This window comes from Alternaria alternata (genome assembly GCF_001642055.1).
Source record: "Alternaria alternata strain SRC1lrK2f unplaced genomic scaffold CC77scaffold_1, whole genome shotgun sequence".
Taxonomy (NCBI): Eukaryota; Fungi; Ascomycota; class Dothideomycetes; order Pleosporales; family Pleosporaceae; genus Alternaria; species Alternaria alternata.
The window spans coordinates 1027751-1043447 of record NW_017306190.1 but is presented as its reverse complement, the minus strand read 5'-3'; the positions used below and the strand labels follow the sequence as shown (position 1 = coordinate 1043447).

The 15697-nt window shown below is 51.3% G+C and overlaps 1 protein-coding gene across 1 annotated transcript; it reads left to right on the top strand.

The window, feature by feature from the left end:
- Window positions 1-64: 64 nt before the first annotated feature.
- Window positions 65-15618, top strand: CC77DRAFT_1027172 (midasin; the record flags this gene model as incomplete). Its single annotated transcript, XM_018526357.1, has 2 exons — window positions 65-92; window positions 1196-15618. The coding sequence occupies 2 exons, from the start codon at window positions 65-67 to the stop codon at window positions 15616-15618; spliced, it is 14451 nt and encodes a 4816-aa protein (XP_018391472.1).
- Window positions 15619-15697: the final 79 nt, after the last annotated feature.

The window sequence follows — 15697 nt, the reverse complement described above, 5'->3', positions numbered from 1 at the left end:
CTCCTTCATCATCTTAGGTGCTCCTTCAACAAACTTCTTGCTGTCCACCAAGCTCAACCCCAGCATGGCCTTGATCTCCTTGATGACCTTGGGTTTCGCGCCGGCGTCGAACTTCTCGAGCTTGAGGTTGAAGAGGGTCTTTTCTTGGGCAGCGGGGGCGGCTTCTTCCTCTTCGACGGGGGCTGCGGCTGCGGGGCCTGCGCCTCCTCCGGGACCAGCGACGAATCCGCCCATGGGCATGTCGGGGATGTTCAGGCGGGTCTTTGGTCGAAATGTTAGCATATATGCGTGTAGAGCTTTGGCGTGCTGGTGGAGGCGGTCGTAATTCCAAATGTGCCAGAATCAGCACCCAAGTCAGTAGACATAGACAGAACGACTATTATGGCATATCGCTTTGGGTTTTCATCGCATGCCACCAATATTCGGTTGACTGTCTGCCACCGCCACCTCCGCCCCACGTTGATGTATCCGTACCTTTAGTGTTGATACCAAGTCCGCAGTCTCCAACAGAGTCAATTGGCTAATCTGGTCCACGATTGTCGCAATCTTTGGGTTGGTCGGAGCTGCCGCATCTGATTGCCATCTCCGCTGTATCCTCTGCTGTGTGGCGCCAATCGTCGGTCGTACGTATGCGGACTGCTTTGCGGTGCAGATACAGCGCCTGAGCGCGCGAGATGCTGGTGCTGCCATTGTGCTGGACGAGAGGGCGTGGATCAATGATGATTGCACGTTGTGGTCGTGCCTGCCATCATGAGATTTTGCGGAGCGGATTACGACTAATCAGGTTACCGTCTTGGCGTTCTCAAAGACCCGCAAAAAAGTTAGAGAACTTCGAGGCACTCAGACATCACCGCCACAACACCACCTTCCGGGCATATTGAAGCGTCGAAACTATGGGAAGGCGCCCCGAAAGCGAATCACGAATCAGTCCTTGCAGAAATGGAAGCAATTAATACTCGCAAGACCGGTGAAATGGTCAATATTAACGCGCTTGTTACCGAAGCGCTGAAGCCTGGATCGACGGACGATATTTTCGTTCAACATGGTGGACTCCTCACAGAGCTATGTGCGCGGTGGATACAGTCTGGCGCGAAGACCGACGCGAAAGTTGCAGCTTTTGGACGATTACTACCACTTGCGCCTCATCTCGCAGAGCACGTGGAACGATTTCTATCACATACGTCAGATTCGCCAGTGATTGGATCTAACGCTTCAAATCATGCGACCACAGCGATTCAGGATTCGGATTTAATAGAAGTTCTGTTGGGAACCTTCCGACTCCTCAGCTACGACTGCAAGAACTTTACCCACTATGTACGACCACTAGCTCTAGAGAGCCTTTTCCACCACTCGAGCCGCATTGTGCGGTATCTGGCCATACGGACGCTTTGCATCTACGCGCACACAGCGGATTATGCAACCCAAGAGATCATCAAGAACTTTGTTGGAGACGGGGAGATTGAAGGCCCATGGGAAGGGCAACAAATCGACTACCGGTTCTTGTCGTTATGGGAAGAGAAGCGATGGAAAGATTTGCAAAAGAAGTTGAGCCAGACCAGTTCCACTGATGTGACTCAGGCAATAGCTGTGCAACAAGACCTGTCACCATATACGGTCAACGTCAATGGTGTCCTGTTGCCTCGATTAGACGGTGCACCATCCCAGGAGAGGCCTACTGAGCTGGTTCCGACAGCTACTACAGAACAGAACCTGAAGAAAATCGCCTATGGACTTCTTGAATCTAGCCCAATCCTACTCACTGGACTCGCAGGCTCAGGCAAGACGCTTCTTACCCGCCATTTCGCATGGCAACTTAACAAGCTGGATAAGATGGTTACCCTCCATCTGAATGAACAGAGCGACGCCAAACTATTAATTGGCATGTACACAACCGGAGCCAAACCGGGAACATTCGCATGGCGCGCAGGTGTGCTTACTACGGCTGTTCGAGAAGGAAGATGGATCTTCATTGAGGATCTCGATAGAGCACCAAACGAGGTCATCAGCACCCTTCTACCGCTCATCGAGCGTGGTGAGCTGCTCATACCTAGCAGAGGAGAGACCATACGAGCGGCACGTGGTTTCCGTATCATCGCGACCATGCGAAGCACCCTCAATCCACGGGGCCAAGAGATCATACCCCGTCAGAGTATGATCGGTCATCGATTTTGGAACTCAATTACTGTGCAAATGCCACAATTGGACGAATTCCGCCAAGTGATACACGCCAAGTATCCTGGGCTGCAGAAACACCTTTCCGGAATCATGGAAGTCTATGCGCGATTGGTGGAGCTGTACTCAGATGCAAAGTTCTCATCCGAGAACGGCACGTCGCTTCGAGCCATGACGCCACGAGATTTGCTCAAGTGGTGCGATCGGATAGCGGTGCTTCTTGGACAAAGTGCATCTTTCAACAACGCACAAAAGGACGACATATTCATGGAGGCATTCGACTGCTTTGCGGGAAGTCTCCGCACTGAGAGCGCACGGCTGAAGGTCATGTCATGTGTGGCTGAAGAGTTACATATCGATCCCCAGCGACGTGATCACCTACTACGAAATCGTGAAATCAAGCTTCAGGTACCTTCGAAGATCACGGCATCTGGTACTATCCAAATCGGACGAGCGAGACTGTCCAAGCATAAGTCTTCGAAGAAACTTGGCTCAGGGCGACCGTTTTCAACCAACGACTACACTCTACGGCTACTCGAGAAGGTAGCTGTAGCAGTCGATCGCCAAGAGCCACTTCTATTAGTGGGTGAGACGGGAACTGGAAAGACTACATGCATTCAGTATCTGGCTGAGCAGCTTGGCCGAAAACTGGTAGCTTTCAATCTGTCACAGCAAAGCGAGAGTGGCGACTTGCTTGGTGGATTCAAACCTGTCAATGTGCGCAGCCTAGTAATTCCCCTCAAGGACGAATTTGATGAGATCTTTGATACTACGTTCTCGAGAAAGAAGAATCTACGGTTCATGGAAATGCTCGGGAAACGCGTCGCAAGAGGCGAGTGGAAGCGCGTGTGTGCACTCTGGCGCGAGGCACTGAAGATGGTAGACGCCGCCCGGAAGTCGCACGAATCACAAACGTCGTCCCCAGATCCCGACGGTGGTCAGCCAAAGAAGAAGCGGAAGATGGACTCATTACCTGTCAACTTTCCAACTGCTCGATGGGAGAAATTCGCAACTGACCTCCATGACCTAGAGGCGCAGCTCTCTGGTGGCTCAGAGGCATTTGCTTTCTCTTTTCTGGAAGGCAATATCGTCAAGGCAGTCAGGAATGGTGACTGGGTACTTCTCGACGAGATCAACTTGGCATCCTCAGATACTTTAGAGGCGCTTACTGATCTCTTGGGCGGAGGACCAGATGGAAATCCATCGATACTGTTAACAGAGACTGGCAACGTTGAACGAGTGGTCGCGCATCCCAACTTCAGAGTGTTCGCCGCGATGAACCCGGCAACCGATGTAGGCAAGAAGGATCTGCCGCCAGGCATCCGATCACGGTTCACGGAGCTTTATGTTGAGAGTCCAGACAGTGATGAGAAGAGCTTGCGCAATATTGTGGAGAAGTATCTGGGTGGTGATGGGACAGATCCAGCAATAGTACGAGTAGCACGCGATGTCACTACACTGTATCTCGACATCCAAAGGCTCGCCAAAGCCAATATGCTCGTGGATGGCGCTGACCAAAAAGCTCACTTCAGTCTACGAACATTGACACGAACACTGTCATACGCCAGGGATATTGCACCTCTCTGCACCCTCCGTCGAGCCTTGTATGAAGGTTTCCACATGAGTTTCTTGACATTCCTAGGAAAGGCTTCTGAAGACCTAGTCGCGCCACTCATCACCAAACACCTGTTCCCTCAAAAAGCTTCCATGAAGGCTGAGCTCGGAAAGCCCCTTCAGCAACCTTCGGATGGTCGAGGCTACGTCAGACAAGGCCACTATTGGCTACGACAAGGTGTACATGATGTGGAAGAGCAGTCGCACTACATCATCACCCCTTTTGTTCAACGCAACATGAACAACCTCATCCGAGCCGCTTCTACACGAAAGTACCCAGTGTTAATTCAAGGACCTACTTCGTCCGGTAAGACAAGTATGATCGAATATCTCGCCAAACGATCAGGGAACAAGTTCGTCCGTATCAACAATCATGAGCATACCGACTTGCAAGAGTACTTGGGCTCGTATATCTCTGGTGCTGACGGAAAGCTCACATTCCAGGAAGGTATTCTGGTGCGAGCACTTCGTGAAGGCCACTGGATTGTCCTAGACGAGCTCAACTTGGCACCCACAGACGTTCTGGAAGCCCTCAATCGCCTGCTCGACGACAACCGGGAACTTCTCATTCCGGAAACACAGGAAGTTGTTCGGCCGCATGAGGACTTCATGCTCTTTGCCACGCAAAATCCGGCTGGATTGTATGGAGGACGCAAAGTTCTATCACGAGCTTTCCGTAACCGATTTCTGGAACTACACTTCGACGACATACCGGTAGAAGAGTTGACTGAAATTTTACATCGCCGCACTATGATCCCGGAAACATGGTGTAAACGGATCGTGAAAGTCTATCGGGAACTTTCTACACTTCGACAAGAGAATCGCATCTTTGAGCAGAAGAGTTTCGCAACGCTACGAGACTTGTTCAGATGGGCACAACGAAAAGCAGACACCGTGCAGGATCTTGCAAACAATGGTTACATGCTTCTTGCAGAGCGTGTGCGCAAAGAGGAAGAGCGAGTCGCTGTCAAGAAGATCCTAGAAACCGTGATGAGCGAGAAGGGCCCCAAAGTGACGATTGACGAAGAGCGGTTGTTCAGTCCCGACAGCTTGTCGAATATTGAGGGACTTAGCAATGGTGTGACCAAAGTCAACACTGCTGTTGTTTGGACACGCGCGATGCGTCGCCTTTCTGTCCTTGTTGCACATGCTATCCGTAACAATGAACCCGTCCTACTTATTGGAGAGACGGGTTGTGGAAAGACGACCGTCTGCCAACTGCTCGCTGATCAGTTCAACAATCGACTTCACATCGTCAACGCACACCAGAACACAGAGACTGGCGATTTAATAGGTGCCCAACGACCCATCAGGAACCGAGCTGCCATCGAAGACTCTGTGAGGGAGCAGGTGCTCCAGGCACTCACCGGAATCTCAAGCGAAAGCCTGCAGAGCGATCCGACTTCGCTGGGCTCCGAAGAACTTATGGCGTTGTACGATAAAGTCGCGAAAGAATCGCCTGATTCTTTCCCTGACGAGGTTCGCAAATCTATACTGGTCGGCCGAGCTAAGGCCAGTGCCTTGTTTGAATGGGCAGATGGTAGCTTGGTACATGCGATGAAACAAGGTCACTACTTCCTCCTTGATGAGATCTCTCTAGCTGATGACTCTGTTCTCGAGCGTCTGAACAGTGTCCTTGAACCTTCACGGAGTCTACTGCTTGCAGAGAAGGGTCCTGTTGACTCGCACATTACAGCTAGCGACGGATTTCAGTTCCTTGCAACTATGAACCCAGGTGGAGATTATGGTAAGAAAGAGCTCTCGCCAGCCCTTCGGAATCGCTTCACGGAGATATGGGTTCCTGCAATGTCAGATCTTGATGACATCCTGGAAATCGTACGATCGAAGTTGAAGCCTAGCCTAAGTCACTTCGCTGGGGCCATCGTTTCATTCTCACAGTGGTTCAACGACAAGTACAACACGTCCGTCGCATCTTCGATATCAATTCGTGACACTCTAGCATGGGTGTCTTTCATCAACGACATGAAGCACGACGATCCTATATTCGGTGTCGTTCACGGTGCGGCAATGGTTTTCATCGATACACTTGGAGCCAACCCAGCAGGCTTGCTTGCCATCTCTGCAGCCACGATCGATGACGAGAAGACGTCATGTCTGCATCACCTGAGCAAGCTCCTGGGTCAAGACATCGCACCCATGTACTTTGGAGCCATTGACATTGCGAGCACTGAGCATTCCTTCCGATTGGGATCTTTTTCTATCCCCAAGTTCTCGTCGGCAGCCTCGCAGGCGTCGAACTTCGCGCTGGAAGCACCGACAACTCGTTCCAATGCGATGCGTGTGATCCGCGCCCTACAGCTTCCAAAGCCAATCTTATTGGAGGGTAATCCTGGTGTGGGTAAGACTACGCTAGTCACTGCCCTGGCTAAAGCTATCGGCAAGCCTTTGACGCGTCTCAATCTTTCCGAACAAACGGACCTTATGGATCTATTCGGATCAGACGTGCCTGTCGAAGGAGGCTCTGCCGGTACTTTCGCTTGGCGTGACGCGCCGTTCCTCAAAGCCATGAAGAATGGTGATTGGGTACTTCTTGACGAGATGAACCTGGCGTCACAGTCCGTACTTGAAGGTCTCAACGCCGTCCTTGATCATCGTGGGGAGGTCTATATCTCCGAGCTGGACCAAACATTTCATAAGCACCAAGACTTTAGGGTCTTTGCCGCGCAAAATCCGCACCACCAGGGCGGTGGCCGTAAGGGACTACCCGCATCCTTCGTCAACCGATTTACTGTCGTGTATGCCGACGTTTTCCGTCCAGAAGACCTTACCCTCATTTGTAATAAGGTTTTCCCTGGCATCGAGGAGCACGAAGTGGCTAAGCTTATCCGATTTGTGGCAGAGTTGGACGACCAAGTGGTCAATCGACGCGCATTCGGTACCCTTGGCGCACCTTGGGAATTCAACCTGCGTGATACCCTACGCTGGCTGCAGCTTCTCACCTCGAAAGATTTTCCAGGTTCAGCACGCGACTTCTTGGACACTATTTTCGCCCAGCGCTTCCGCTCAGAGAGCGATCGTGTCCGGCTACATAGAGTATTTGAGAGCCAGTATGGCGTCCACCAGCCACGCATCAGTCTCTTCCACAATCTGAGCACACAGGCTATTCAAGTCGGCCTAGGCTTGCTACCACGCGACACTGCACTGACCCGACCAGATCCTATGTCAACCCTGCGCTCCTCGCAGCTAGGTCCAATGGAAGCTCTTTTGGTCAGCGTCAAGCAGAATTGGCCAGTCATCATCGTTGGTCCACCGGGCTCGGGTAAGACTGCTATGATCAATCAGTTAGCAAGCTTTGTCGGTACGGACCTGATCACCTTCTCCATGAACGCAGATGTTGACGCCATGGATCTGGTTGGTGGGTATGAGCAGTTGGACCCCACACGGGAAGTCCATCGATACCTTGGGCAGGCGGAAGAAATCATCCGAAGACATCTCGCGACCAGCACAACACATTCGGCCGTGCATCTTCGACTATTGGAACATCTTCAGGCTAGCTCCTTTACGAGCGACAGTGGTGGTGCGGTACAGTTTCTCGAAAGCCTTGCAGGACTCAGCCCTGAAGCGTCTGAGCTGGCCCACAAGCTGCACTCGTCACTCCAGGCTTCCCATCAACAAATCGATGGCGCACGTTTTCAATGGGTCGATGGAATCCTTATCCGCTCGCTTGAGCAGGGCAAATGGCTCGTGCTTGACAACGCAAACCTGTGCTCAAGCGCTGTTTTGGATCGATTGAACTCGCTACTGGAGCCCAACGGCTACCTTTCAATCAACGAACATTCCACAGATGATGGCGAAGCACGCATCGTGCGCCCACACCCAAACTTCCGTATTTTTATGACCATGGATTCGAAATACGGAGAGCTGTCAAGAGCAATGCGGAACAGAGCTGTCGAGATATTTTTGCTAGAAGGCGATGATAAGGCTATTCAAAACGACCGACCGGTGGTACAATATCCGCTTGACTCCACTATGTACCGGTATCGCCGATTTCAAGAACACGAAGACCATCTGTCGGCAACTTTGGAACAACGTTTCGAGCATTTGGGACTCCAGGACAACGACTTGTTGGCAGGTTTTACCAAGCAAGCACGACAAGGTCTTGTATTGACTTCCTCTGTGCTACCGAATCGAGCCAATGATCATGACTACACACAGCCATCACCCGTGGTAGTCCAAACAGGTATCGATCATCGAATTCAGCAATTTTCTGGGTTCCTGGAGACAACATGGAAACCACATGCGACGAAGGTTTACAACAAGCTAGGAACAGAGGAGCTGATAAGACTACGTTCTTACCATCCCTTGAACAACGAGCTGTTACTCAATCATACGGAAGAATCGAGAACACTGAATGTCTGGAGTGCGTCCATGTACGAGGTCATGTTTGATCTGTACAACATGCAACAGGCTATCCAAGACCTCCCATCCGCTCGATTCGAACGCCGCAAAGAGAGGCAGAAGCTGCCGGCGTTCCTGCATGCATACTGGCAAGGTATGGTCAAAGTCGCGGAAGGCTTTTGGAATGCGCTTCAGCAAGATCATCAATTCGACATTGCTTTCCTCAAGCCATTGCGAACGTTGTTCTGGGCCTTCCACGCTCTCACTACTGCCTCCACGTTCGATCGTGCCACTTTCCAGACATATCTGAAGATGTTGGCATCAGCTACTCCCGCCATAGCTGGGGAATCAGGTTCTCTCATACAATCTATGAGTAATGCACTCTCCAAGCAGATCGCTGTGTTTGGGTCTGACGTTCAGCTCACCACTGGCATGGGCATGGAACATATCTGGCGCGTCTTCAAAGCCTCTACGCCTACGACCCACAGTCAGCTGAATGCTATCTTGGAACTGGAAAGTTTGGCTGACAGACTTGATGCGGTTATGTGGCAGTCAACTCTACGCGTGGATGAGATGGTACAGCTACGCGAAAGAGTCGCTAGCTCCTTAAGCCTCGTTCGAAAGAATCAAGTAGATGCCAAGGAACTTGTCACAGGTCTCAGTATAGCGATTCATGATCTGGAGCAGAACATTGGCGAAGACAACATGTTGATCACTCCATACTTCGAGGACGAATTTGAGGGTCTCTGTCAGTTCCTAGACATCGCGCGTGACGATACCGATACCGAACGGGATGTATCGCTTACAGCAGCTGTTGTAAACACCCGCGCAAAGTCAGCCCTATTTGCCCGACGTGCAACCAAACTCGTAGATCTCGCGTTTGGGCGATCTTATCATGGATCGGTGCATTTCACCAAGTTGTATCGCCATCTCGGGCTGACGCGCAAGTCAGCGAACGCTATGGTACTTCAAGGCCGATTCCACACTGCAGTACTTGGAAAACTATATGGTGCTGATGAAGTTCAGCTGGCACAGCTCGACCGGTTCGAGACAGAATTACAAGTCCTCTCCCAACAGGTATCACTTGATGCTGGCCGCATAACGAAAGACCAAAATGTCGCGCTGGACCTACTTTACAAGGATATTTATAATGAGATCATCTCATCGCACTCCAACATAGTTGTTGAGATGGCGAGTGGAGGCTCTGCTATAGTATCCTCGGGTGCCAATATTCCCGATGTCTATCGATCGACTCTAGAGGCTGGCATCGCAAATTGCGCCCGATCGCCCGATTCTGTTGTCAACTCAGCAGCGTGGATTCACTTGGGTCTTCTGGGCTTACAGTTGTATGTCCCAAATTATCCACACGACCCCGCACTCAGACCTATGATCGAACGCGATATGTTCACCGCGGAGAAAAGTTCTCTTCTGAAAGCACTTGGTGCGTTGAGGATGTTCCAGGTTGACTCTACTGGACAAGACACAAGCTTCCGTATCCGACAAGTCGAGGATGTGATCAACAACATGGGTCAAGAGCCACCTGTGCCAGCTATCGTTCGACCTGCTATGTCCGAGCTCGATGATCTTCAAGGCGAGTTTACGAACTTGCTAAGCACTATTCAACCTCTTTTGAACCAGTCAATGTCAGTACAAGAAGCGGCCCATGACATCACCTTGCAGCAAAACATCCTTCGAATTATCCAGCGACTCACGGAAGGATATCGGGGATATGACGACATCACAGATATCGCAGTCGGCTTTCTCGCCTGTCTGCAGATTGGCCTTAACATGGGTCAGAGAGAAGAAGAGAAAAATGTCGAGAGCAATGTCACCAAGAGCTTGGCATACATATCGTCGCAGACGCCTTTCTTCGGTCGATCCAAGCCAATGGAGAGATCGGAATCGGTGTTGCAGACCATGGAAGAAAGCCTGGCTCAGCGCGAACATGCTATCGACCTCAGGTGGCACACTTTGAATTACTTGCTCGTGCTGAGCAATACTGATCCGGCTGCTATGACTACACCTGTAGCCAGAAATCTACTGCATGATCTGTTCGCTAGCTTGTACAGTGATTGGAAAACCAAGCTAGTTCAAGACCAGGAGAAAGAAGCGCAAAACTCAAGTCTGTACACTTATCGTGGAATGGATGACGACGAAGTTGACGAGGACCCGACACTGTTTCCGGACTACGACGCAGACCAGGAGGACGAGATCAAGCCAACCAGATTGCCCTCTAATTCTCGCGACTATGCCATCAGACTTGCCAACTTACATGCCGAGCTCTTCGTTCAGGGCAGGGACGCCTCGGACTCCATCAAGGCGCTACTAGAGTGGTGTGCTACGGAACTCGATCGTATATCGGGTAGCAAGAGCCATGGTAGCAAGCACGAAGACGTCTTGCCGACCATCTATCTCGCGCTAGAGAAGAAGATCAACGCGCTGTCAACCGCCAGCACAGCGAGAACCTACAATTTCTACTTCGATGCCAATCTTTCGGAAGCCAAGCGTCTCATCACAATTATTCACCGCATTCAGGCGCGTTACCGCCAGATCCGCAGAATCTGGCCTGAACACGCGACCCTCTCCGAGGTTCTACGCACGTGCGATGAAGCACTTGAATTCCGGCATGTCGACCCAGTCGCAAAGTTCATCACCAAGGCTGAGAAACTCTATGCTTACATGCATGAATGGCAGAAAGTCGCCAGCAAAGAATACAATACCGCGAACGTATTTGACGATCTTACTAAGCTCCTAGTCAGCTGGAGAGAGCTTGAACTTACCACTTGGGCTCGACTGTTCGACATGGAAGAGGAAAAATACCGTGACGATGCTAAGAGTTGGTTCTTTGTCGCGTATGAAACGATCATTGCTGCATCAGAGAGCAGCGAGGATGAGAAGAGCCTGCAGACGCATGTCAAGAACTTACTCAAGTCTTTGGAAGGTTTCTTCGAGGCGACCACGCTTGGTCATTTCGAGCAGCGAATTAAGCTTTTAAGACAGCTTCGCCAACACGCAGCTATGCGCATGCAAGATGTCGATGCCTTCACGATTGTGCATGCTGCACTAGACAACTTCCTCGCCTACTACTCGCGTCTTGAGAAACCAGTGCACGCAACTCTTACCAAAGGTCGCCAAGCCCTGGAAAAGCAAATCACCGATGTCATTAAGCTTGCAAGCTGGAAAGATACGAACATCGAGGTCTTGAAGCAAAGTGCGAAAGCTAATCATCGCAAGTTGACAAAACTTGTCCGCAAGTTCAGAGCATTGCTTAATCGTCCTGTGTCTGGTATAATGAACGCAGGCTTCCCAGATGAAAGTCATCTGCTGCATGACATCTCTTTGGAGAATGTCATCACTGTTACGAACCCTAAGGCGCTAGAACTCTGCGCAACCAAAATTCCCGGATGGGATGAGAGACCTACTCGCTTCAAGAATCTTGCTGTCACGGTCTCGATGATGCGCAATCTCACAACGCCAAAGACTGCCACTGTTGACGGCGCATCATACATCAGCGAATTTATTACTGACCTCTCAGGCTCTATCATCGAGCTACAGAAGGCTACACCCACTACGCTCACAGAGGAAAACAAGGCATCCGTGCAACATCTCAAGACCCAGAAGCGCAAGCTCTATGCCGATACGATGAAACTGCTGCGGCAGATGGGTATCAACTCAAACCTGAGTGTGGACACCTTAGCAAAGCAGGATGAGCTTTCGACAATACTCTCAACTATATCTCTGGTGAAAGGGAGTGAGAGCATTGGTCATGCTGCTGAGTATCATCTACACAAAGCTCTCAATATTATGCCTCAGGTCCGCGCAGTTACTAGGGAACACTCTGGTGATCTGACCGCAAACGATGTTTCAAGGAGTATTGGTTACTTGGAGGGCTTGTTGCATGCCTCTATCCGGCAGCGCAATGTGCTCAGCAAGGCTGCACGCAGTCTTGAACTGATCAATGCGCCAATGGCGCTTGTCGCCGACCTGTGCCAATTGGAGCACGACCAATCAACACTGGTATCAGAACACGTAGATGTATCAGGCTTCGTACAGCCGCAGCTTCGTTGGCTCGCTGCCATGCTCCAAACTGCAAGCGACGTAGTGAATGCGCAAGCCAGGCTTGGGAAGACGACTGAGCTTGATGCGTTGATCCGCGACTTGCGCGCTTGGGCCAGCACTGCCCAAGGCCTTGCTGATGCATACGACAAATCGCCAAAGCTGCCGCTCAACGTACAGTCCTTGGCTTACCAAGAAGTCAACGATTCCGTCAAAACTTTCCTATCAGAACTTCAGAGAGTTTTCGGCGTTTACGCTACTAACAGCGACATTGCGAGGACTGTACTTCAGCAGGTCGAACCGTTCCTATTCTGCTATCCTGCTACCAACGCTGTACGATCTTCCGACAGTCTGCGCATATCAGTTGAGGCTCATGCCAAAGATATACTCACTTCTCTGGATCTCGTCCTCGGTTCAATGCAAGATGTGCAGACTGCAATGACGGGCATTCCTGCCTCAACGGATGACGCGTCCTGGCTCCTTAAGGAGGAGCAAGCTCTTTCAGCTGCGCTGATGGCCCTGCACGCTCCTCACATCAGTGAAACCTTGCAAACCCTTCTCGACAAGATGCAACATCTTCATGAGGATGCGAACTTACAAGGGATAGTCGCTTTGTTCACTTCCGTCAAGCCCATTCTAGACCAATACGTGGCAACGCACAAGTATATCGTCAACCGTTTCGACGCTCTACATGCATCCACTGCAAACCTACTTCACCGCCTCTCGAAGTCGTTCATCCAAATCGGCACGCAAGGTTTCTGTCAACCTCCAGAGAAGTCGAATGATCCGCAGAAGGGCAAAGATGACAAGCTTGAGTCTGGTACTGGCCTTGGTGAAGGAGAAGGCGCTGAAGATATCTCCAAAGACATCGAGGACGACGAAGATCTCGAGGATCTGGCACAAGAGCAGAAGGGCGAACGTGAGGGAAGTATCGAAGAACAGGAAGATGCAGTCGATATGGGCGAGCAAGAGATGGAGGGTGAGACAGAGGAGGTAGGAGAGAAGGAAGATAAGGGCGACGAGTCTGGTGAGGAAGGAGACGACGATGCGCAAAGCGAAGTTGGCAGTGTCGATGATCTCGGCCCTAGTGCTGTAGACGAGAAAATGTGGGACGATGGAGGCAAGGAAGATGACGCCAAGGACAAAGAAGGAAAAGACGACGTAGGAACCGAAGACCAAGAAGAGCAGGTTGCTGCCGAGAAGAAGGAGGAAGAAAAGAGCGGCGAGGACAAAAAGGAAGAAGCAGAAGATGAAAAGAAAGAGGGCGAAGGAGAAGAGGAAGACATGGAGATGGAAGGCGAGGATCAGGAAGAGAACGTGGGTGCTGGTGAAAAAGAGCAGATGGATCCCCACGCAAAGGAAGAGGAGACATTGGACTTACCAGAAGACTTGAACATGGATGGTCAAGACGACGAAGGCAAAGAAGACGACAATCTTGGCGATATGGACATGGGTGACGATCTGCCTGAAGACGAGATGGATCCGGAGGTCGATCCCGGCCAGCCAGATACCATGGAGGAAGACATTGGCCCTGAGCAAGAAGGCGAGGATGAGAAAGACACGACTGGCCATGTTGAAGATGAGGAACAGCCAGAAGGAGAGCAAGGAGATGAAGGTGACGAGCCCATGGACGACGATGACGCCATTCCTCTTCCAGATGAAAACATGCCAGAAGATGAAGTTCGTGATCAGAAAGATACCGACCAAGCCGATCCCAATGCCGAAGCTGGTGCAGGTACCGAAGCCAACGAGGAAGCACACAAGAACAAGAATGAGCAAGCTTCCGCAAGTGCCGCAAACCAGGACGAAGGTCAAGAGGGAGAATCTGCCGAACAGCAACAAGCACCAACGACCGAAGACGGGCAGCTTGGACAAACAGCCGCACCAGACGCCGGCGGACACGGAGAGCAGCCTGAGGAGTCGAAAGAAACGCAATCTTTCAAAAAGCTGGGCGATGTGCTTGAGAAGTGGTACAATCAACAGAAGCAGATTCAAGACGCCCAGGAGAAGGATGAAAAGCAGGCTCAGCAGATAGACAAAGAGATCGACATGGCTGACGCGGACTTTGAGCATCTCGGCGATGAAGAACAGCAAGCTGATACACAAGCATTGGGTACCGCGACAGAGGACCAAGCGAAAACTCTGGATCACGACATGGCGCTTCCAATGAACGAAGAGGAAGATAAGATGCCGACTCGGCCGGAAGACAAGGACGAAGAGATGATGGAAGCTGATAAAGACACCGAGATGGAGGAGCCTGAGACGCAAGATCAAGACGAAGAAGCTCAGCAGCCGCAGTCGAACGCTATGGAAGGTCAACCGCAAGCTTTCGTCGGCGAACAAAGACCCTTCCCCGACCAAGAAGACGAAGACATGGCTGATGCTGTCGAACTTGACAATGACACTTCTTCTACAGTGTCCTCTGCAGACAACATTGAAGCCCAGCTCTCGCTCACTCACCTTGAACCATCCGCCATGGACCCCACGTCCGCACGTGCCCTCTGGCTGGCTCACGAAGCGTCGACGCATTCGCTTTCCCAACAACTCACAGAACACCTCCGCCTCATTCTCGCGCCAACTCTCGCTACAAAGCTCCGCGGCGACTTCCGCACGGGAAAGCGGCTCAACTTAAAGCGCATCATCCCCTATATCGCTTCAGGCTACAAGCGGGACAAGATCTGGCTACGACGCAGTATGCCAAGTAAGAGGAGCTACCAAGTCATGATTGCGTTAGACAACAGTGGCAGTATGGCCGACAGTGGTGCAAGTGGTCTCGCACTCAAAACCCTAACACTAGTTACCCGCTCGCTATCGATGCTGGAAGTTGGTGAAGTCAGCGTCGTGGGCTTCGGGGACGAAGTGAACGTCGCGCATGACTTTGACAAGCCATTCACTTCCGAAGCGGGTGTACGCGTCTTCGAGCAATTCGGTTTCGATGCTAAGAAAACAAATGTCCGTGGTCTGGTTGACAAGAGTCTTGAGCTATTCAAGGATGCTCGTCAAAAAGGATCAAGTTCAGCAGGTGAAGACCTCTGGCAATTGATGCTCATCGTCAGTGATGGTCTTTGCGATGACCATGCCGAGATCCAGCGCCTTGTTCGCAAAGCACAAGAAGAGCGTGTGATGATCGTCTTCATCATTATCGATAGCTCGGCCGCTGCTCCTTTCGTACCGGTACCAGCGCCATCTGACAGCCCAGGTGCCCAGCCGCCGGCGCCTGCGAAGGACCAAGCGAAAACCTCTATCTTGGACTTGCAGTCTGCTGTGTTCACCCCCGAGGGCAAGATCGTGAGGTACAAGTATATGGAGCAGTTCCCATTCAGATATTACCTTGTCGTTAGAGATGTCAGAGAGTTGCCAGGAGTGTTGGCCGGAGCATTGAGACAGTGGTTTGGAGAAGTTGCTGGAAGTGTTTAGTGGGACACATGATGTATAGTGGCCAACGCACGCGCATGAAGCGGAGTTTGGGCTACCATAGGTGTTTTTGCATTCATGG